Source organism: Crocodylus siamensis, chromosome 3 (genome assembly GCF_052110815.1).
Source record: "Crocodylus siamensis isolate JL-2025a chromosome 3, ASM5211081v1, whole genome shotgun sequence".
NCBI classification, from domain to species: domain Eukaryota; kingdom Metazoa; phylum Chordata; order Crocodylia; family Crocodylidae; genus Crocodylus; species Crocodylus siamensis.
In genome coordinates, this window is record NC_143397.1 from 57,986,825 (window position 1) to 58,009,025 (window position 22,201).

A 22,201-nucleotide genomic window follows, 5' to 3' on the forward strand; every position below is an offset into this window, starting at 1 on the left:
TGCAAAAAATGAAATATTTATTAACTTTTTTTTGCTTGTTTTAAAATAAATCATGATTTAAATTCTTTAATGCCTTATTTAAAACACTTTAATTAAAGTGATCTACAGTAGAGCCCCAACTTATGCATATATTGCGTTCCTGAGAAACCTCGCGTATGTTGAATTCATGCGACTCAAGGTGAATTTTCCCATAGGAAGTAATAGAGAAGTCAGGGGTTGCGTTCCTTAGACCTCACATTTATTACACCAAAGGTACCAAAATAAAACCTTTTTCAACCAATACTTTATTTATTGTGGTACAAAAACATATTGTAAACATATGCTGCTACCACAACAGTGACACTGAAACTGAGCAAGCTTCCAGAATCCTGCTTGGGAACCCAAACTGCACGTAACTCCATTTGTCTCAGTCTGCGCATCTCTCGAGGCATTCACTTATATATACAAATGATGCGTAACTTGGGGTGTATTTTTCTGCTAGGTTGTTAATATTAATTCGCATAAATGTGAGACTCGGGTAAGTCGAATACACATAAAATGGGGGTCTACTGTACTCTGATTTTTCCTTGATTTATTTTCCCCTCTCATATTTTCTCCAGTATAAAGGCTTTCTATGTATATCTATAGATATCTAATCTATATACATACATACATGCACATACGCACACATAAATTAGCAGTCACCAACCTTTTCAGTTATGGGCTGGAGTGGCTCATATATAGGGTGTACCAGTAGCTCTAAGGTGATGAGATCAACATTCACTCTTTTCCTTGATGTTAGTGAGCAGTATAGAACCAGCATGCTTAGCTCATAATTTATGACTTCACTTCCAGTTAATCTAGGGCAGAAGTCAGTAACCTACGTCTCATGGTACATTTCGTGACATAGGACTTTAGCAGCCATTGCTTTCATTTGTCCCATTAGGGAAAAGTGCCACCTATGGGGACTTCCCCCCCATGCCATCACATGGAAAAGCAGCAGCAGTGTCTGAGTCGTAGCTCCCACCCACATGCCTCTGACCTAAACAGGTTCATTTCCGCTGACAGCCTTAAAAAAATTGCTGACTGCTAATCTAGGTGATTGCTACCTGGGTCTGAGCACCTAAATTAGCCTAGCCAAAGCTGAGCATTTCCACGGTAATGCCATTTCCATTACGTTCTTGCTTTTTTCTCCACTTGCCTACATATATCTGAGGATGGATCCCAAGTTCTTTGTCATGGCTTTCTAATTATGGAAGGACTTTAGAGGAATTAAGGGAATAGCATTGAAAGTCAGTCAACATTTAGAGAGATTTTGTGAATCCTTACAGCAAAGAAAACAGGGTTGCAGCCCAAGTTAAAATGGAACTTACGTTTAACTGATATCCCTACCTGTGTAAACTAGCTGTTGCTGAAAGGACTGCCAGACTGGCTTAGAAGCCTTCCTGCATAGATTGTAGTGAGGGTTTGTACTAAAACTTTGGTGAAAACCTAGTCTCTCTGCCCTCTTGCTTGCTGACATAATTGTGGTGCTGTTTCATAGTTGGTAGGGTCGGAAGGGACCTGAACAGATCATCAAGTCTGACCACCTGCCATGGGCAGGAAAGAACACTGGGATCAAACAGCCCCGGCAAGGTGATTATCCAGCCTTCTTTTGAAGACTCCCAGTGTAGGAGGGAGCACCACTTCCCTTGGAAGTTGGTTCCAAATCCCAATTGCCCTGACTGTTAAGTAGTGCTTCCTGATGTCCAGCCTGAACCTACTCTGGGTCAACTTATGGCCATTATTCCTAGTTACTCCTGGTAGTGCTCGAGGGAACAGGGTCTCTCTCATTCCCCGCTGGTCCTCCTTGTAAGTTTTATAGACGGCCATCAGATCCCCTCTCAGCCTTCTCTTGTGGAGACTGAACAGGTTCAGGTCCCTTAGCCTCTCCTCATAGGGACTGCCCTGCTGACCGTAGATCATGTGAGTGGCCCTCCTCTGGACCCTCTCTATGCTGTCCACATCCCTCCTGAAGTGCGGCACCCAGAACTGGATGCAGTACTCCAACTGCGGCCTGACCAATGTTGCACAGAGGGGGAGGAGCACCTCTTTGGACCTGATTGTGATGCATCTGTGGATGCATGACAAGGTGTGGTTAGCTTTACTGACTGCATGTTCACACTGGCATCCCATGTTCATCTTGGAATCAATAATGACTCAAAGATCCTTTTCTGCCTCTGTGCTGATGAGAAGGGTGTTCCCCAACCTGTAGGTATGCTGCTGATTCTTCCTCCCCAGGTGTAGTGCCTTGCACTTGTCAGTATTGAAACCCATCCTATTCTCATCTGCCCACCATTGTAACCTGTCCAGATCTAGTTGCAGCCTGTCCCTCCCTTCTAACATGCCCACTTCTCCCCACAACTTAGCGTCATCCGTGAACTTGAACAAGGTGCTTTTCACCTTCTCGTCCAAGTTGCTGATGAAGATGTCAAATAGTGTGGGCCGGGGACCGAGCCCTGGGGAACCCCACTGCCCACATCCCTCAAGGTTTAAAATGACCCATCCACCATCACATCCTGGGTCTGGCCCTCTAGCCAGTTTGCGACCCATCTGGCTATGTAGGCATCAATGCCCAAAGAACCTTGTCTGCCAATTGACTTCAAAGGGTTTTATGGTCAGCCCCAAGAGCAAGCTTGTCTAGACTATGGTAAGAAGTGTCCTTTGTTTAATGAACCTTGCTTTTCCTCAACCAAATAGTTAAGTGTTAAATTTACTTGCCTTCCCTTAATTAGTATTTTAGAAAGTTTTTAAATACGTTGGATATGTTAGCAAACAAGTTTTTAAAATACTCATATTAACCTAATTTAGACTAACACATAGAGGAGACCTGAGATAGATGTGGATGGAAAATCTAGGGGAAAAAGGAAAGATCATTCTCAACTGTGAACCAGACTTTTTCTGTGTATATTTATGTACATGATGTTATCAATATGAAATCCTCTCTCTCACAGTGCAGTGTTTCAAAAGGGTAAATATTATATAAATATTATATACGCATATAATTGGTGTTTGTTACGAAATTTTATTTTTATACTCCTGTATTTTTTACTTATCCATTGTTCACTATCTGCCTGTAAACATACTTTTAAAATAGAAGCACTTGGTAACTGTAATAATATTGCTGTCATACTTCTGTAAGTTGTATCTCTTGTTCTTTACCTTTTCTACCTCTCCTGTCTTTTCTGCTTCTTCCAGTAGTATGTGTAGCCCTATTCGGATATACACGCTAATACTGATTTAAGAAACATTGCCCTTTCTGAAAAACAGAAAGCACTTCCTGGAGATTCCAGCTGTTTAATGAATTTACCTATACTTCCAGATAGACAGACCTAGAGAGAGATCCGTGGGAAGGTACCAGAGAGAATTTTTAAATTTAGCCATATGTACTTTTACAGAAAAGAGAAGCTTGAAACAGAAATATGATCTCCAATTTTGCTCTCCTTTCTGTGCTTTGCATTGGTACAATATTTTTATAGCTTCTTAAGGTGAAGTAGTAAAAGAGCAGAAATTAGAACAACATGCTTGAGCCTGCCAAGCTTTTCTTGATTTGCTGCTCCTTTCGTTTTTATCATAATTGATTTCTGTATCTTGATCTTTGCCATTGCGTAAGTAACTGACAGTTTTGCCATGCTTCAATTATTTTTAAGTTGAATTCATTCTACTCCCCTGCCTAATTGTTTCATGTTATCCTGCTATAAAGACTAATAAAAAAAATGTATTATTACTGCAAAGTTCTTGCTTGGAATCTATATATAGAAAGAATTGCTTTTAAAACCAGTTTTTGGTAAAATGTGGCCTCAGACCCTCCTCCTTGTATAAAGTATAACATTCTGAAAATCTGTGAAAACCTTGCATAGATAAACTTTGCACTCTCTTTTCACTCTAATTTTATTCATAACTGTGTATATGTGTATCAAGACAGAGAGAGAATATGTAACAAAGCAGATTACAAGTATCCATACCAAGAGTTGATTATATCATAAATCATTGGCGACACACAGGGGGTACACATGCACCCCCTGAGATTGTTGGTGGACCCCCTGAAGAAGCATGAGATTGGTAGTGCACCCCCTGGGAGAAGCGTCATTGACACTGTGGCAGCGTCTGCGGGTGGTTGCTGCTCGCCCCCCCCCCCCCCCACACTTCACCAACACTGCTGGCGGCGTTGCTGATCTCCAGTTGGCGCTCGCCACCGCCCCCTCGCTGCCGACACTGCCGTGGCTGCCTACAGGAGCTCCCTGCTCACTACCTGCACACTGCCACTGCTGCTGCCACCTGTGGGCAGTCGCCATGTCCCCCTCCCCCGCCCCCCCCCAGCTTCCGGGGGTACACATTGTTCATGTCATAAATAGTACCATTGCCTGTGTCAACTGTCATTTAAAAAGTACTATCAGTTATCCAAAAATTATGCACCTGACCACAATTTTCTTATTTATGGGAATGGGTTAGTGAAGAGAACAGAGGGAAACATTGTTTTCAATGTGTCTCTTAGTTTTTGGAAGACTAACAGTGTATTTAAAGAAAAACCTAATTAGTACAGTTAGACAATGTTTTCAGGAAAGTTAAAGTCAAATTTCTTTGTCATATTCTCTATTTAAGTTATAATAAACTATAAGCAGACTTTGCACTAAATAGTGCATTAGAGCAAAGCGTTTCTTCTTTAATTAGAGCATCTTTAAATTGATCCAGTTAATACTTTCTGACATTAATCATCTGTTTCTTCTGAATGATTAGTTCTTTACTTGTAAAGGCTTTTCAGAATAATGTCCTGTCTAAACCATCCCAGCAGTAGCGTAGGGTTGCAGCCGAGCACCCAGGGCAAAGTGGAAACTGCAATTTCCTATTCACAGTCATGAACATGAAGGTGCAGCTGCCAACAGCAACCACTTTCTTTAGCCCTCCCCACCCCAATGTTAGTACCTGGGGAAGTTGCCCCTATTGGGCACTCCCTGTCCTTGTTATGCCACTGCATCCCAGCTAAGTATTTCTTTACCCTGATCTTAAAACTTCCACTGATGGAGATTCCACAAAGTTGTCTGTTTCAGTATTTAATCACCCTCAAACTTAGAAAATTATTTCTGATAGCCAAGTTAAATCTCCCTTGTTGCAATTTAAGACTCTTATTTTTTGCCCTTTCCACTGCAGGTATAGACAATAATTGATCACCATTCTGTTTATAACAGCGTTGTTATATTTGAAGACTTTTAGTGAATATCTTCTCCCCTCCCCACCTCTCTTCTCCAGTTCTTCTAACGTTTCCTTGTAGGTCTTGTGCTTTCCTTGTAAGCCATGTCATCTGTTCTGAGCAAAGAATGTATATTTGTATTTTCAGGGTAATTTTGGTGAAGTGTATAAGGGAACATTAAAAGATAAAACTCCTATTGCTGTAAAAACTTGCAAAGAAGATCTTCCTCAGGAACTGAAAATAAAATTTTTATCAGAAGCCAGGTGAGTTCTTGTGAACAGAATTACCATATGTGATTGCATGACACGTATTTTTTTCAGGTTTGATTATTACTTGGATTTTAAAGCTATCTGTACTATACATGGTAGCTGAACTAATCACAAAAAACAGTGCACCTAAGGCTTCCTCTACACGTTATATTTTTGCCACAATTAACCAGTCAGCTGATCTTCATTCCTGGCCCTGGACCAGTTGGCACCCTGCTTTCAGCTTATTTCAGGCTCCCTCTGTATTAGCAAGTAGAAAGAGTCTAATTGTGATCTGATCCCAAAATCATGCCTCCTACCATGCATTTGTGCTAGGGGCCTAATACTCTTAGTCATCCCAGTATTTTGTCTGAGTGGGTGATTTTATCACAGGCTCAAACAAATAAGTTAGATCAATCCCTGATGGCTAAACAGTAGTATTGAAATTGTGTCCATATATTCGGAGCAATCTACCATTTTAGGATTATTGATATACTGTACTGGAAAAGGTTTCCTACTTTGAATGAAGCTCTGTGGGCAGAGCTGGATTTAGCACTGGTGAAAGGGAAACCATTGCCTACAAGCAAAACAAACGATACCAGTAAAAGCACATTCTTGGCCACACAGCAGTCTACATTGTGAACTTCTGCTGACACAGTTGTCTGACATAGCTGTGTTAATAAAAAGCATCTGGAGAAGTTATGCTTATCCCAGTCAGGAATAACATGTTTTCATACTCCTGACTGACATACCTGAACCAGTACAAACCTCACCAAACTTGTGTGGAAGTTAGACCCCATTAACTGATCATTTGTTGGGAAGGAACACATCCTCTCTAGAAGGGTTCTCTTGTGCCATGTCAGGCAACAATTGCAAAATGGTGATGGAAAGCCTAAGAGGCAACTGATACATATATATAATAGTACTTGTCCTTTTAGTTCTTCAGCTAAGGGAATGTACCAAAACATTGGGGGGAAAAATTATCTCCTTGTTTTTTAGAGTTGGACATAGTTTCTTGGTTAGATAAATAATAGATTTTGAAGATGAATAAGGAAACATTAACTTTATATATAAATCTTTTGTAGAACATTACACCTATATAAATCCCTAAATACAGCCATGATTTCATGTTAGTAGCTTAGTTGACTACCAGGGAGTAACTTCACTTACTAAGCAACCTCCAACTCAAAAAATGGTTTTACATTGAAAGGACAATGAAATGCATTGTTCTTTACTGAAATTATATTCAAGCACCCTACAGGTTTCCTTTTTCTTTTACAAGAGGCAGTTCAAGTTAATGAACATCAAGGCTGCAACTTTCTACAACTATAATGTCCCTCTACAGTTCACTCCAACTCTTGTTTTCATTTATAAATCATGGTGCATATTACTCAGACTCATCATAATCTTTTATACAAGATGCAAGTTTAGTTTAGAATAGATTTTTTTCTTCTGCTGATTTAATATTCTTTAATGCATATAGTGTCTGAGAAGCTGGATTTGGACTTGATCTGCACAGAAGCAAAATGCAGACAGAGGCATTTGCTCTGAAAGCTTTTTGCCTGGATCCTCACTTCTGATGTGCTGTTTAGCCTCTTGAGCTATGACTGCATTGTCACACCAAATTATATAGTTCTGTGATATGGGCAAATGGTGGGATTACTATGAAAATGTATAGCCATTGTACTTGACTTGAAAATTAGTTGAACTATGCACTAGTTTTTAATTTTCTCAACAGTGTCATATGGCTACAGTTCTGCAAAGGGGTCATTTGATATATTGAAAGGCATCTTATTTTGAATGATATTGCAGTGGCACTGGCTATTTGAAAACAATGTTAAGATTTTAACTGTTTATATTTTAATTTATTTTAATCAGTTTGCATAGTAACATTAATCTACCTTTTTTGCACCATATCCAGAATACTCAAGCAGTATGATCATCCCAATATTGTGAAGCTTATAGGAGTTTGCACTCAAAGGCAGCCTATTTATATAGTTATGGAACTTGTTCCAGGTAATGTTGTTTTCATTTTTATAACCTATGTTTGTGTGAAAATATGTTACCTTTTCATTTTCTTTATTTTTTGTGTTCTGACTGACCTTAACTCTATATGTTGCAAACCATGCAAAGAGCTTTGTTAATAGTAGCCTTGGTGAAATGAGCTGAGTAAGTCTATTGTGAGTTTCCATATAGCCAATCAAGACATCAAAAACTATTAAAAAATGCCACTTCCATTTGTTTAATGGAGGAATAAGATTATTGCTTTTCCTCATTACAGTGCATTTTCAATTAATTGGCTTTATTGTGATTCAGTGACTCATGCATATTTTAAAAAATTAATGACTGATGAGTTAATTGAATTTAAATTTAGTCATTCAATTGATATAGCATCTTTGGTATCTAGGAGCAGTAATTATAGGTTGCCCTATTCACTAAATAGTTTCTGTCATTTATGTGTGTATTTTCAATTAAAATAGTATGAAAATATTTTATTTAAGAAAGTTGCACAGTTTCTGTAAAATCTTTGTACCACACCTGGGCTGGTAGGCTCATATATTTTGTCAACAAGGAGACACCGCTCTACATTAAGATGATAACCATTTTCATGCTTTAATTCTACTTTGAATCCGTCTACAGCAGGCATCTGTAACCACTGGTGCTCATTAGTATGCAAAAAGTTAGTACAAGTGATAAACAAAGAGAAAATTCTTCAACATTCTTATCTGTAACAAGAAACATCCCATTCAGACAGAAGCAGACCATATGTGTATAGAATGTTTTTATATAGTATGTTTTGTATCATTATTGAGTACTATGAGATGCACACATTTCACAGTGAAATGTTAATATGTTCATTGTTTTGTGACTTGAGTTTTTCCAAATACATTATTTTTCTTTTTCTGGCTATTTCTGTTGTTTAGAAAAATGTAGGCTGGGTGTAACTGCAATATTCTGGGCATGTTTTATGCAAGCTTTAAGTGTACAGACATTCCCACTTTTTCTCTCGGATGAAAAAAGGCCAATTTGTGGAAAAAAATAACTTGGCTACAAACTGATAAAATTCGCACCATTACAGTTTCTGCAAAGAGAATGAATTTCTGCACGCTTTCCTATGGCTTAACTCCTCCTTGGTACCACAAGGAAAGACTCCCACACCTTCCAGAAACCAGGATGAACCTGTTCTGGAGAAGGCATAGGAGGGCATCTGGTCCTTCCCCTGCCTGAGAGTGAGCTTCGCCCTGCCTGTTTCTCAGTCCAGAGTCCCCGAAGAGAAAAGCAGTCAAGGGACTTCGCTGCTTGCTTTATTCCACTGCATGAGGCCTAGAACAGAAAAGAGAAGCAGCTGCTCTCTGCTCCCTGACTCTTCCCCTACCTGCTTTGTAAGCAGCTGGAGACTTTGCCTCACTGCTCACTCTGCTGTGCTCCTGGAGATCATCAGCAGAGCGGAGGAGACTGCTTCCCACCTGTTCTCCAGACCCCAGTCTGGGTAGAGCCTTGGGAGTCTTCCCTGCTGCTCCACTCCCCACCCCCAAGCACTGCTTCCCATGCACCTGTGATCTTATTTGAACTTGGATCTTTGGGAAAAAGTACTAGTACAATCACTGACTGCAGCAAGTTGACCAATGTGTTTTCTTTCTGTTTTTTTTTTATCTTCCTATACAGTTTATCTTCAAATAACATAGTAAATGTGGATACATTTGAAGATGTTTAAGTTATGTTACCCTGAAATTCAGTTTAAAAAAATAGCTGGATATGGAAAATATTGTCATGAAATTGCATCATCCTATAAAATGCACAACTGTATAAGTCTGTGGCTTGTAACTATATATTATAGTCTCTTCAGGTATATAGCAATACCAGTTGGCCTCAGATTGTGGTATAATATCATAGGTATATTTGATGAGCATCTGCATGTAGTTTTCCCTTTTCTAGAGAATCTTATTCTTTATATTTTTTATTCCCCTTACGTGTGCCATTTGTGGAGTATGATATTTATTCTCTTTTTTGAGGTTGCTTTGATACGAATTTAATTGCTTTTATTTATGGCTCTCTAGTTGCTGTTTTAGATTCAGTTAGTTTTACTGAATGTTCAGTTGTTGAAATCTTTCTCAATTCTCTTTGAGAAATTTGGGGCTGATCATGAGAAGTGCTCTTTGGCAGCAGGAGCAATCCTACACAGTTGAGGATGATCACTCACACGGGTCAAATAAAGGGTTGTAGATGAGTTCGTTGATGGCTAAGAAGGCCAATCCTCGACCCACAGATTCTCTGGCAAATGCCACAGGTGGTGGGTAAAGGGAGGGTTGGACAACAAATTTATCAGTCTCATTTCCTCTCCTTCGTTCTGTCCTTTTTCTGCCTCGAGGGCAACAATTTTCTTCAAAGATATGCCTTCTCTTATAAGGCGTCACCATGTAGCCCTGTCCCAGGCTACTTTACCAATTTGTGAAGTTAGTGTTTGCCTTGAGGGTGTTCTTGAAGCATTTCCTCTGGCCTCTGCATCTCCTTTGTCCTTGGTTGAGGTGGGAATATAGCAGTTATTTTGGTATACATACATCAGGCATGCACACATGATGCCCTATCCAGTGCAACTGATATTAAATACTTGATGCTTCCCTACTGATGGTATAAACATCTGTGAGGGCACTCGCATTTTTGCGTTGATCCTCCCACTTCATGCCAAGGATCTTCAGGGTGTAGTACTGGTAATAATGTTCCAGGCATTTCAGGTGGTCCCTTTAGGCCACCCAAACTTCACAGCTGTAGAGAAGAGTTGGGATTACCACAGTTGTATACAGTAGGAGCTTTGTTTGAGACCTGACGTGATAATTGAATACATGATGCATCAGTCTTCTGAAGGCAGAGCTGGCACATCAGATCCTGTACTGGATTTCCTCGTCAATGTCAGTCTTCTTTGACAGATGGCTGCCGAGGTATGCAAAGTATTCAGTGTTCTCCAGCTCCTGTCCATCACTGAGGGTCTTTGCGTGGGGAGTTGATTGTCATGGAGTAGGCTGGTGAAGCATCTTTGTTTTTTTGATGGTAAGGGTCAGTCCCAGGCACTGGTCTATCTTATTGCTCACCACCTTGCAGAATCAGGTGTTTCTTTCTATATATATTTGGGAAGCTGGAAAAGAAATAAATCTCAAGACGGAGTAGTCCATGATAAGAATCAAAAGAAAGATGTCAGACTTGGTTAAGCAATCATGCAATCACTGCTTCAGAAACAACCTAGATGTTGCTGAACAAACAGTCACGGAATATAACAAATTTAAAAGACAGACATCTTTGAGATGGAATCTCTTTTTTTAAACAAGATGAGAAGTGACACTCCTCCCTCAGAGAGGGTCACAGTGAAAAGGAATTTTGGGAAAGCCAATACAGCGATGAGAAATCTAAATCTATTTTTGTGTAGGGAGTGGGGTTAGGTGCATAAATTCTGTATTTGCTTAGAGATCCCGTGCTTGAAAAAAACAATTATTGCCCAGCCACTGCTGCCTATGGCTTCCTTCTCTTGGTTTAATGAATTCCCTGTGCTGGATCTTTTGCAGGGAAGCACAGTGAGGAAATCTACAAGCAGTTTATTCTTCCCTCTCTTACTGTGATGATATGAATATTTTAGACCATCCTTCACTAATTGTTCAAATTTCTTATTGCCACTTTAGCACTCTTATTGCCATTATACAAGTTTTCATGAGAGGACAATTCACTTGCTAAAGTGTCTAAGATCACTAGAAGTAAAGGTAGCATAGGTACTTCCCACTGTCATTCCTGTTATACGAGAAAAAAGGAACGATCATTCCCCAAATGCCAAACTTTTTTTTCAAGGAGAGACAGTATACAGCTTTCCTGGTTTCCCACAGTTAAGTGCTATTTAAAGCACTTGTACTGTCCACTTTATTCTCAGATAATGCAGGGGGATTTCTGTCTAAAAATAGCTAGAGAGAGGAGAGGGTCACTGAGGAGGAGACTTAAACATTATAGATAGACTAGCCAATTGCCCACCAGGAATGATGGGGGAGGGTGGGCGGGGACAGAGCACTACCACCCACCACCCCACACTGCTGCCATGTTCCAGGAGCAGGGCTGGGGGGGAACCTAGCGGCCCTCTGTCCCCTTGGCTAGTACCCTGTGTCTCCACTGCCTGCAGGCCTCACCCCCTGCCACTCCAACTGCTCCAACCCTGCTTTCATGGTGGTGTGCTCCTGCTGCCTCCTGTCCAGAATGCTCTTGGAATATTCTGATTGGTTGTTTCAGACAACCAATCAGAGTGCGAATAAAGCATTACAGACAGACAGACAGACAAACAGACTAAAGCTTTAATAATATTAGGACAGAGATAGCTATATCAAGAGAGAGAGAGGTTTGGGGACTTGCTAAACCTAAACCATAAGGAAGAGATAGATATTTAAAATCTAGGTTATAGAAGATTCTTACTCCATAACAAGCAGAGTGACTAGTGAATCAGCTAAGGAAGATATGATACGAAGAACTGAAATATCCTAAAGAATCCAACTGGCCCGTGACTAGATAAATTGGTTTAGTTGCTAAAATATTTTAAAATAATCATGTATATCTACATACTCTTTAACGTTTGACTTTTTGTTGTTGTTATTGTTGTTGTTTGATAGATTGGCAATTCCAAGAGAAATGGTATTTAACTTTTTTTAAATCCAAACCAAACAAAATGTTTACAGTTTTTTAAAAAGTATCTTTGGGATAACTCACAGCAAGAGCTTCATATAGTTGCAGTATTTTAGTATTTTCTGTGTTTGTCTAACGGGTTAAAGCTGATTTCTAGTATCCAAACTATAATTTAATTTGTGAACAGAATCATTTTAGTGAAGGACGCACGCATTTTAAAAGCAAGCCTATTTCTCCATTGCATTTTTGAAAAGCACCTACAATGCAGACTAAAAATAAAGTTTTAACTTAGCATACTAAAAGTATCTGAAGTCACTGTTTAAGAAAAGGTGTGTTCTGTTACTTTCCAGTCAAGCTATTAGCAGCATTCCATAATGAAGCAGCAGTAGTAATTAGGTCTTAAAAAAAACCAAACGATTCTGGCAGCTGCTTCATATTTCTTATATTAACCAGACATGAATAAATGCCTCAATAAAAAGTATGGTTCAGTTGAGCATTATTTTTAGAAGCATAAGTTTCTTTTTGTAAGTAACATGCTTAGCAATTTATTTAGTTCATGTTGTTATTTATAGTAAAATAATTTAGATTTGATCATGTTAATATGTCAATTTTTTCTTCTAAATCAAGATTCATAAACTATTAATGGAAAAAAACCTAATCCAGTAGTTGCCAAATGTATGACATTTCTAAACAAAATTTAAGAGCACTGTATCAACTATATCCTTTAGATATACAAAAGAATTTTACATATAAAAGAGATCAGAAATTATGCAATCCATTCACAAATATGAAGTGAGAATGAAAAATTCAAGATGTTTAAAAAAACCAGGAAATCATCTCCCCAAGAAATAAGCCACTTTTCCATAATCTCTTGACTGTATGCACATTGTGTTATAGATAAGTGAACAGCGTATTATAGAAAGTTTGAAATACTCTCATTTGAATTATATGTTCCTGCTAGTTTACTTGCTGTGAAAGAGAGATTAAGTGAAATAGAAGGTTTAAAAGATTTTCACTTGTATAATGCCTAAAGTAAAGAACCCTTAAAGTATTATCACAAAGACTGAATTTATCCTGTACTGCTTAAACAGCAATGGAACAATAGTGTCACAACTGGATAAATGGTAAGAGTAAATAAGTTGATAAGAAAGTGCTCTGCAGATTCTTGCAAGGTGTCAGTATTAGCTTTGCTGCAAGGGCCTGAATCAGATTTTCCTAATTTTTTCTGTAATAAATATTACAATTGTACCATAACAGTAGCTTGCATGTAATGCCTTTCCAAGAGTAAAATGAAGAGCTGAGAATAAAAAAACAGAACAATTTGAAAAAGAAAGCTATATCTGTAGTTCTCAAAGGCTTTTCAATTGTGAACCAACTGTTAAAATGGAGTGTTTCTCATGGCTCATTTCACTTTCTCATCTGCTGTTCCCAAATCTTTTCCATCCCTGTATCAACTCTATTTTTTAGTAACTTGAAATATAAAAAATATTTTAATATGAGAAAAATAAAATAGAAATGTTACAATGTTGTTTAGTCTACTCAGTAGCCTGTGGTCTGGCTGGTCTGGTATGTGGCTCTGTACATGTATACAAGCCTCCAAGAGGGGGAGATAGGGGCAAGGAGGAAAAGAACAAGCTAAAGAATCAGTGAGATGAATGTTTCCATGGATGGGAAGGGGCCCTGGGCTCTAGCCTGGATGCTTGCTTCCAGTGGGACAAACTGCTCTGCTGCACTGTTCACCATTCATTTTACCCAATGAATATTACATGTAAGGTGCCTTGGCTCAGCTTATAAGCGGGAAGTAGAGAAAGGGGGAAGACAAGTGAAGGATAAGACACAATTTTTCATGTCTACCGTTACACCATTATATGATTTTACATTTTAGTTTGACTGTATAAAGCTGGCTTCTAGTTATGCAGCTTCTTTTTGTCTATTTCGTTGGCATTTGTTTTATTATAAATTAATAGAAATCCATACCATCTAAACTGTTTGTTAGAAATCATCTTGAATTAAATGTACTTCCAAGCAATGTTTATCTTGCTATTTAGGACTAGACTGTTGTGACTAGCTCTAAGATGATCACATTAGAACTACTAGATCTTGGATCCAAATTTGTGTCCTGTAGGAGCTGAATTCTGTAGGCTGTCCTAAGAGAGGAAATGAGCAGAGAAAGCCTCATTTTTATTTCATCCAGCAGAGGTGACTAGGCACGTGACAATAAGAAGCTACTTTTCAATGGATTCATATAATACTTCCTTCCCCAGAGAAGGTAATACAGGAGAAATGTGTTTGCTTTCTGATATTGCTCCTTGGAAAGTAGAACTGCATAACATTCCTCAGCCTAGGATAAGCACAGTCTAACTCTCAGCTGCTGCTATTCAACATACCTGTTTCTCATATATTAAATTCCAAGCTAATTTATGATCAGTTGTTTTTTGTGTTGACCAATAGATCCTTAGCTACCAAAATCATGCTGATTAGAATATTTATTCCTGTAATATATTAAAACTTGCTATTTTGATTTTATCCAAGAAAATAGTTCTGACGCAACATTTGGTAGTTGTGAATACTTTAAAGCAGTGGTTTTCAACCTTTTTTTCATTTATGGACCCTTAAAAACTTTTGAATGGAGGTACAGAGCCCTTTGAATTATAAGTGTGAGTATTCGTATGCTTTTGGTCGATAATAGTCATCTTTCATGGACTCCTTTGACATAAGCTGCGGCTCCCCAAGGGTCCACAGACTGCCAGTTGAAAACTACTGCTTTAAAGTGCTATTTTATAATGCTGCAGGTTGCTCTCTTTGATCACTCTACTGTTTCATTAGATGCCTAATATCCCAAAACAAATCAACAGTTGAAGCTGACTGCTAATCAAGACAATGAAAGCATATTAATCATTTGAAACTGGAGTTATTTCCTCAGTCTCTCCAGTATATTAGTTTATAACCTGTTGGCTTACTCTACACACAGTATTGACATTTTTCTTACAATCTTTTGAAAGACTGGTATGTTCCTATCATGCTTATTCTCTAGAAGCTGAAATAAAAGGCTTAACTAACAACATATTAAGTTGAATAAAATCCAAAATATTGCGAACATTATACAATCACCCCTGCATCTTCTCTAGTTTTAAAAGAAATCCTGTTCTCCTACTAATAAACAAGTATTTTATATGAAACCTTAATAAGCACTGAACCATTATCTGCTATGTGTCCATAAACCATTGGTGTATTTTTCATGTATATGTTACCAACGTCAAGGTTCATCAAGTTCGATTAATGTGCACAGTTTGGTAGCATGTTAACACCGCTGGACACAAGTCTTGTGGTTACTGTTTTAATTGTTTATTTAAAAGAATAATTTTATTTTTCCCACTGTAAAATAAGCAAGTCCTAGACTTAGGTTAAGGTAAGTTATGACTTCTGCATGTTTTACCTTTTTCATAGTTAGAACTGTTCCTGGCCCAGCTTTAATGTTTACAGCTGTAAGGAACCTCTACAAATTATTGCATTTTACTAGTGACTTTTCTTATAGCAGCTCAGAGATTATGGGTAATGGGCACTGTAAAAGTACCGTTAGCTGTAAGCACACTCATTTGAGATGGTTCTGATTGATTCAAGTCAAAGCCTTTTATACACATATCATTCCAAGTTACACTGCTGCCCCTGTGCCAGTAGGTGGCTGAGGAGGTTGTCAGGGTTGTTCTTGGAATGACTGACAGTTAATTTGAGTGGCCTGTGATTAACTTAGGCACCTGACAGACATGAAATTAAAGGTATGATAGGATCTGATGTGTGATCCCACTAGTCATGCTTCCTACCATGCCACGCATGTATGGTAGAAGCCATGAGTGCAGGATCAAGCATCTAATCCCTTTGCGTCATATTGCCAGTGCAGGGGGAGCCTGGAAGGGATCTTACAGATTATTGGGTCCAGCCCCTCCGACACTTGGGCAGGAAAGACTGCTGGGATCAGATGACCCCAGCAAGATAGGCGTCAAGACGCTTTTTGAAGATTGCCAGGATGGATGACTGTACCACCTTTGCGGGGGAGCCTGTCCAAACTCTTGGTACTCGACTTTGATAATTGAATACATGATGAATCAGTCTTCTGAAGGCAGAGCTGGCACATCAGATCCTGTACTGGATCTCCTCGTCAATGTCAGTCTTCTTTGACAGATGGCTGCCGAGGTATGCAAAGTATTCAATGTTCTCCAGCTCCTGTCCATCACTGAGGGTCTTTGCGTGGGGAGTTGATTGTCATGGAGTAGGCTGGTGAAGCATCTTTGTTTTTTTGATGGTAAGGGTCAGTCCCAGGCACTGGTCTATCTTATTGCTCACCACCTTGCAGAATCAGGTGTTTCTTTCTATATATATTTGGGAAGCTGGAAAAGAAATAAATCTCAAGACAGAGTAGTCCGTGATAGGAATCAAAAGGAAGATGTTAGACTTGTAAAGAAATTTTTCCTTGCTTCTAGCTTGAAGCAACCCTCAATCAGCTTGTGCCCATTATTTCTTGTCCTCCCCTGGGGGGCCTTGGTGATCAGATGCTCCCCCAGGCTTTGATGTATGCCTCTAATATACTTATAGGCTTCCACCAAGTCCCCTTTCAGTCTTTTCTTTTCCAGGCTGAAGAGTCCCAAGTCTTTCAGCCTCTCCACATATGACCTGGTCTCTAGGCCTCTAATCCTGTGTGTGGCCCTTCTTTGGATTCTCTTGAGGTTCTTCACATCCTTCCTGAAATGTGGTGCCCAGAACTAGATGCAGAACTCCAGCTATGGTCTCACCAATGCTGAGTAGAGGGAGGATGACATCCTTAGCTTTTCTTGAGATGCCTTGGTAGATGCATGCTAGTGTTTGATTAGCTCTTCCAGCTACAGCATCACATTGGTAGCTCATGTTCATTTTGTTGTCTATTATGACACCCAGGTCTTGTTCAGATGTGGTTCTAGCAAGCGTAGCACTGCTGAGCCTGTAAGTGTGTTGTGGATTATTTCTCCCCAGATGGAGCCCTTTACATTTCTCCATATTAACAACATCAGGTTGAGGTCCGCCTACTTTTCAAGCCTGTCCAGGTTGGCCTGTATTGTCAGCCTGTCTTCAAGTGTGACCACACTCCCCCATAGTTTGGTGTTGTCAGCAAACTTTGCTAGTTCACTTTAATACCCAAAGCCAAATTGTTGGTGAACATGTTGAAAAGCATTGATCCAAGTACTGAACCCTGAGGGATGCCACTGGTTATACTCCACCATGATGACTCAATTCTGTCAATCAGTACTCTCTGGGTGCTACCATGGAGCCAGTTACCTAGCCACCAGACTGTAAAGTAGTTGAGGCTGCATTTTCCCAATTTTTTTCATCAGGACTCAGCGGGAGACCAGGTCAAGTCTGTGTACACACATCCACCTCATTTCCTCCATCCAGGTGGTGAATAACCTGCTCATAGAAGGAAATGAGTTTTTCCTGGCATGACCTGCCTGTGATGAAGTCATGTTGACTATCCTTCAGAAAACTGCCTTCTGTTAGCCTGTTTCCCAGGCCCTCCTTTCACCCTTTCTTGATGATAGGCACCACATTTGCCTTCTTCCAGCCTTCTGGGACTTCACCCAAGTACCATGGGTCTTCAAATAACTTTACCATTGGTTGCACAATGGCATCGGCCAGTTTTCTTAGTACCCTTGGGTGTAGTTCATCTGGCCCTGCTGACTTACAGATATTTAGCCTCTCTAGGTGCTCCCCAACAAGATCTATGCCAATTATCATGTTCCCGGGCTCCCCCTGTACCAGCAAATAGCAAGACTGGTTCTCAACTCCCTTGGCTAGGAGCCCTAGTCAGGTGACCTGGACCCCTGGCCAGGGTAGGGTACAAGGGGGCCCTTGGCTGTGATGTGCTCCTCTAGCTAGGAGTGCCTGTCATTAGGTGTGGACCCCCAGATGGGGAGTGCATGTAAGCCAAAGGCATGGTGTGCCTCCCTTACTGGGAGCCACAATACGTTGAAGGGTGCTCCCTCCCACTGGATTGCACGGGAGTCTTGAAGAGCTCCAGTGTGCTTCAGAGGCAGAGAGCAGTGGGTGCATGTTCACTTAAAGGTCTGATAGGAAATGGTCACAAGGTTATTGCACATACTTTGTGTAATAACTTTGTGGCTTATTCCTCATTTTATCGTGACATTAATTAAGTGTAATGTCTATCAGGGGCCTTACACATGAAATAGAGTCCCAGGAGAGAAAGCATTAGTACACTTTATTTCTAATACTTTACAGATACTTAAAACAGGACTGATTCCTCTGTAGGATTCCAGGTCAAAAGACTTCCTTGTGGGAGAAATGTAACATCTGTTTACACCTTAAGAGAGAGGGATGATGGCATTGTCCATATTAAAATTAGTGCCAGAGAGAGGTAACTGATATTTTCCTTCAGGCTTTAATATAAAGCTGTTTTTTCCCCTCAGATACTAATATTTCTCTGAAAAATAATCTCTTAACAGGAAGAGTGATTACTACAACTCATCTTTATCTTCATTTTCAAATAATATGCTTCAAACTTAACTTAGAGTAGGGGCAGATGGTTAACATTGGTATCTACTTTTTGACCATCTCCTCCTGAAAAAAACCCAAAAATGGATGTAAATCATGTAGTCAAAACTTCCAAACCCAGGACCCAAAAGTCATGCTCTTAAGTAGTTAAACCCTTAAATGTTTACTGATTTCCAAAGATACTGAGCAACTGCAACTCCCATTCCTTCATTGGGATTGGTGATTGTTCTGCATCTCTGAAAACCTGAATCTTTTTATTTATTTAGGTACATACATATTGATTTAGGAGCCTATTGATTAGGTAACCAGAATTGGAAATTAAGCAAGTGTTTGACCATGTGCTGTTGCAGTAAAGGAAGCTATTACCATCAGGTTAAAAAATATAAGCAAAGTTTTAAGCACCCAAATTATGTACTGTGTTAAAATTTAGGAGATAGAAACAGGAGGGCATAGAAAAATATATTGTGATTCCATTGATAAAGTATTTCCATTAATGGTGTCCTCATAGCACTTTTGTACAAGACAGTAGAGATTTGATATTCTGTTCATTATCAAAAGATAATATGCACATTTTTATTTTGTTGCGTGTTTTCTTAAGCTGTGTTGAAGGATAAATTCCTTCGTTTGTAGGTTGGGAATCAGGCACAGCTCTAAGCTGAAACAAAAATTAACCAAAATTTATATAAAAGCAGCTCTTGACTGGGAACAATGAAGTACTTGAAGTATACCTATAGCATAGTAAACATCAAATTGAACTCAGTGGAAGAATACCTGCTTTTCTTTCCATCTCTTAATGAAATGAGTTTGGAGCATCTGCCAGATGGGAATCATGCAGATATTTTCTCTTCAGAATTTTAAAAAAAATTTTAGAGTAGAAGCTTGTGCCACCCTTTCCCTTGAAATGATTAACACAATACTTTTGAGGATCCTTCCATCACTTCCTTTCCCGTATTCTCCCAGGTTTATATCGGCTTTACAAGCACTCATGCTGCTCTGGTGTGGTGCCAGAGAACAGGAAAAGGGCCAGTGTGGTTCCCATTTTCAAAAAAGAGAGGAAGGAGGACCCAGGAAACTATAGGCCAGTTAGTCTTACCTCGATCCTGGGGAAGCTTTTTGAGAGAATAATCATGGCGCATGTCCATGAGGGGTCAGAAGGGGAGATTATGCTTAGAGGCAACCAACACGGGTTCATTAGAGGCAGGTCCTGTCAGACCAACCCAGTGGCCTTCTATGACCAGGTCACAAAATCCTTAGATGCAGGTGTAGCAGTGGATGTAGACTTTCTGGACTTTAGGAAGGCCGTCGACACTGTCTCTCACCCCATTCTCATTAAAAAAAAAAACTAGGAGACTGTGGCATCAACATCTACACAGTCAAATGAGTCGCTAACTGGCTGGAGGGCTGCACCCAGAGTGGTGGTGGATGGATCATTTTCGACCTGGAGGGATGTGGGCAATGGGGTCCCCAGGGCTCGGTCCTCAGGCCAGTGCTGTTCAACATCTTCATCAGCACCCTGTTCAAATTCACTACAACACTAAGATGTGGGGGGAAGTGGGCACACTAGAAGTGAGGAATATAGGCTGCAATCAGACCTAGACAGGTTAAAGGGGTGGGCGAATGAGAACAGGATGGGTTTCAATACTGACAAGTGCAAGGTATTGGACCTGGGGAGAAAGAACCAGCAGCATACCTGCAGGCTGGGGAACTCGCTTCTCATCAGTGCAGAGGCAGAAAAGGATCTTGAAGTCATCATTGATGCCCAAATGAACATGGGCCGACAGTGTGGGGATGCAGTTAGGAAGGCCAACTGCACCTTGTCGTGCATTCACAGATGCATCTCACGCAGATCCAAGGAGGTGATCCTCCCCCTCTGTGCAACACTGGTCAGACCGCAGTTGGAGTACTGTGTCCAGTTCTGGGCACTGCACTTCAGGAGGGATGCGGACAACATGGAGAGGGTCTAGAGGAGGGCCACTTGCATGATCAGGAATCAGCAGGACAGGTCCTGCAAGGAGAGGCTAAGGGACCTGAACCTGTTCAGCCTCCACAAAAGAAGGCTCAGGGGGGATCTAGTGGCCATTTACAAACTAGTCAGAGGGGACCAGCAGGCATTGGGGGAATCCCTGTTCCCCTGAGCACTACCTGGAGTGACTAGAAATAACGGTCACAAGCTGGCAGAGGGTAGATTTAGACTAGATATCAGGAGGTGCTACTTTGCGGTCAGGGCAATTAAGATCTGGAACCAACTTCCAAGTGAAGTGGTGCAGGCTCCTACCCTGGGGGTGTTTAAGTGCAGGCTAGACGAACACCTTTCCTGCCATGGCAGGGGGTCAGACTTGATAATCTGCTCAGGTCCCTTCTGACCCTGCCAACTGTGAAACTATCTGCTAGGTATCTTTACTTCTTTCACATACTCTTTTGTATAAATCATTCTGGCATACTCTGAGCTTTAATTTCTTCTAGAAATTCAACCTTACTACATGAAAATTGTAAATACATTTATTTGGTGAATCTTAGAAGGTATAAAACTGAAAAATCAAATAATTATAATAATGTCCTGCTTTTCTAAGGAAAGCAAATACACACCTTGAAACTTACTGGTTTAAAATATTTAATGTAAGAAATTAACAGCTTCTCAGTCCATAGTAAAAAAGGAGTTCTGTATTTTTTCAAGGTTCACATACGCATAAGGAGAAACTGCTGTAAACTTAATTAGCTGACTTAATTGGAAGCCATATCAAGTCTTTTCTAAAAGATATTTAGGTTAGCCCTATTTCCAGATGCATTATTGTTTGTCCTCTGGTACACTGCATGGCTTTGATTTCTAGGGAAATTTCAGTTGCATATTCTTCTGATAAAAACTTCTAAAATAAATACAACTTATTGAGATGATAGATTTGTTTTATGGATGTGCTAAAAGTTGTCTTAAAAATAGATCTCACTGATGTAAAGAAAATATAATCTTTTTTTTGAGAAATTAGACATCAAGTATAAATCTTGAAACATTTTTAAAATTTGACAATCCCTTATATTTTAAACAGGGTCTGTTGGCTTCTCTATTCCAAGCTCCTCCTTTTTTATGATGCCCCTTTTAAAAAAAATCTTAATCATTGCTGATACTCAAACGCCTATAAAGCTTATTCATCAACAGCATAGAGCACAATTTTTCAGTTCATATATAGATTTATCAAATTCTCATGTACTTCAAAAATTCTGGATCATAAACTAACGGTCAGATCTCAAGGCTTTGCAGACAGCTAACAAGGTCTGCCCCAACTGGAGCAAACAGAACATTAGTTAGATGAACTAGTCTTTGTAGTTCTGCTTGGGATAATTATGGAATTCATCGTTCTAAGGTCTTGGCTACTAAGGTCAGCAGCCCAAGTGTATAAAGTAACACCTAACCACAGCACTTAGGCAACATAAACTGCTGTTCCAAATTCCTGGCTTCTGTGGCTCCCTGACTTCAGCTCCTAACCTTCACCTCGCTTCCTTATTCTAAGCTCTGACCCCAGTACCCAAGACCCTTAGTCCTTACGCTTTCCAGTCTGTCAGAACTTGTCAT

General features: G+C 39.9%; 1 protein-coding gene across 2 annotated transcripts in view; it reads left to right on the forward strand.

Moving 5' to 3' along the window:
* FER (FER tyrosine kinase) overlaps positions 1-22,201 on the forward strand; it is a 373,188-nt gene that overhangs the window by 238,062 nt on the left and 112,925 nt on the right. For both annotated transcript variants that reach the window (XM_090038358.1, XM_090038357.1), the window contains 2 exons: positions 5,354-5,469; positions 7,373-7,467. In XM_090038358.1, coding sequence (XP_089894484.1) covers positions 5,354-5,469; positions 7,373-7,467 — 211 coding nt within the window. The remainder of the gene's footprint in view (positions 1-5,353; positions 5,470-7,372; positions 7,468-22,201) is intronic.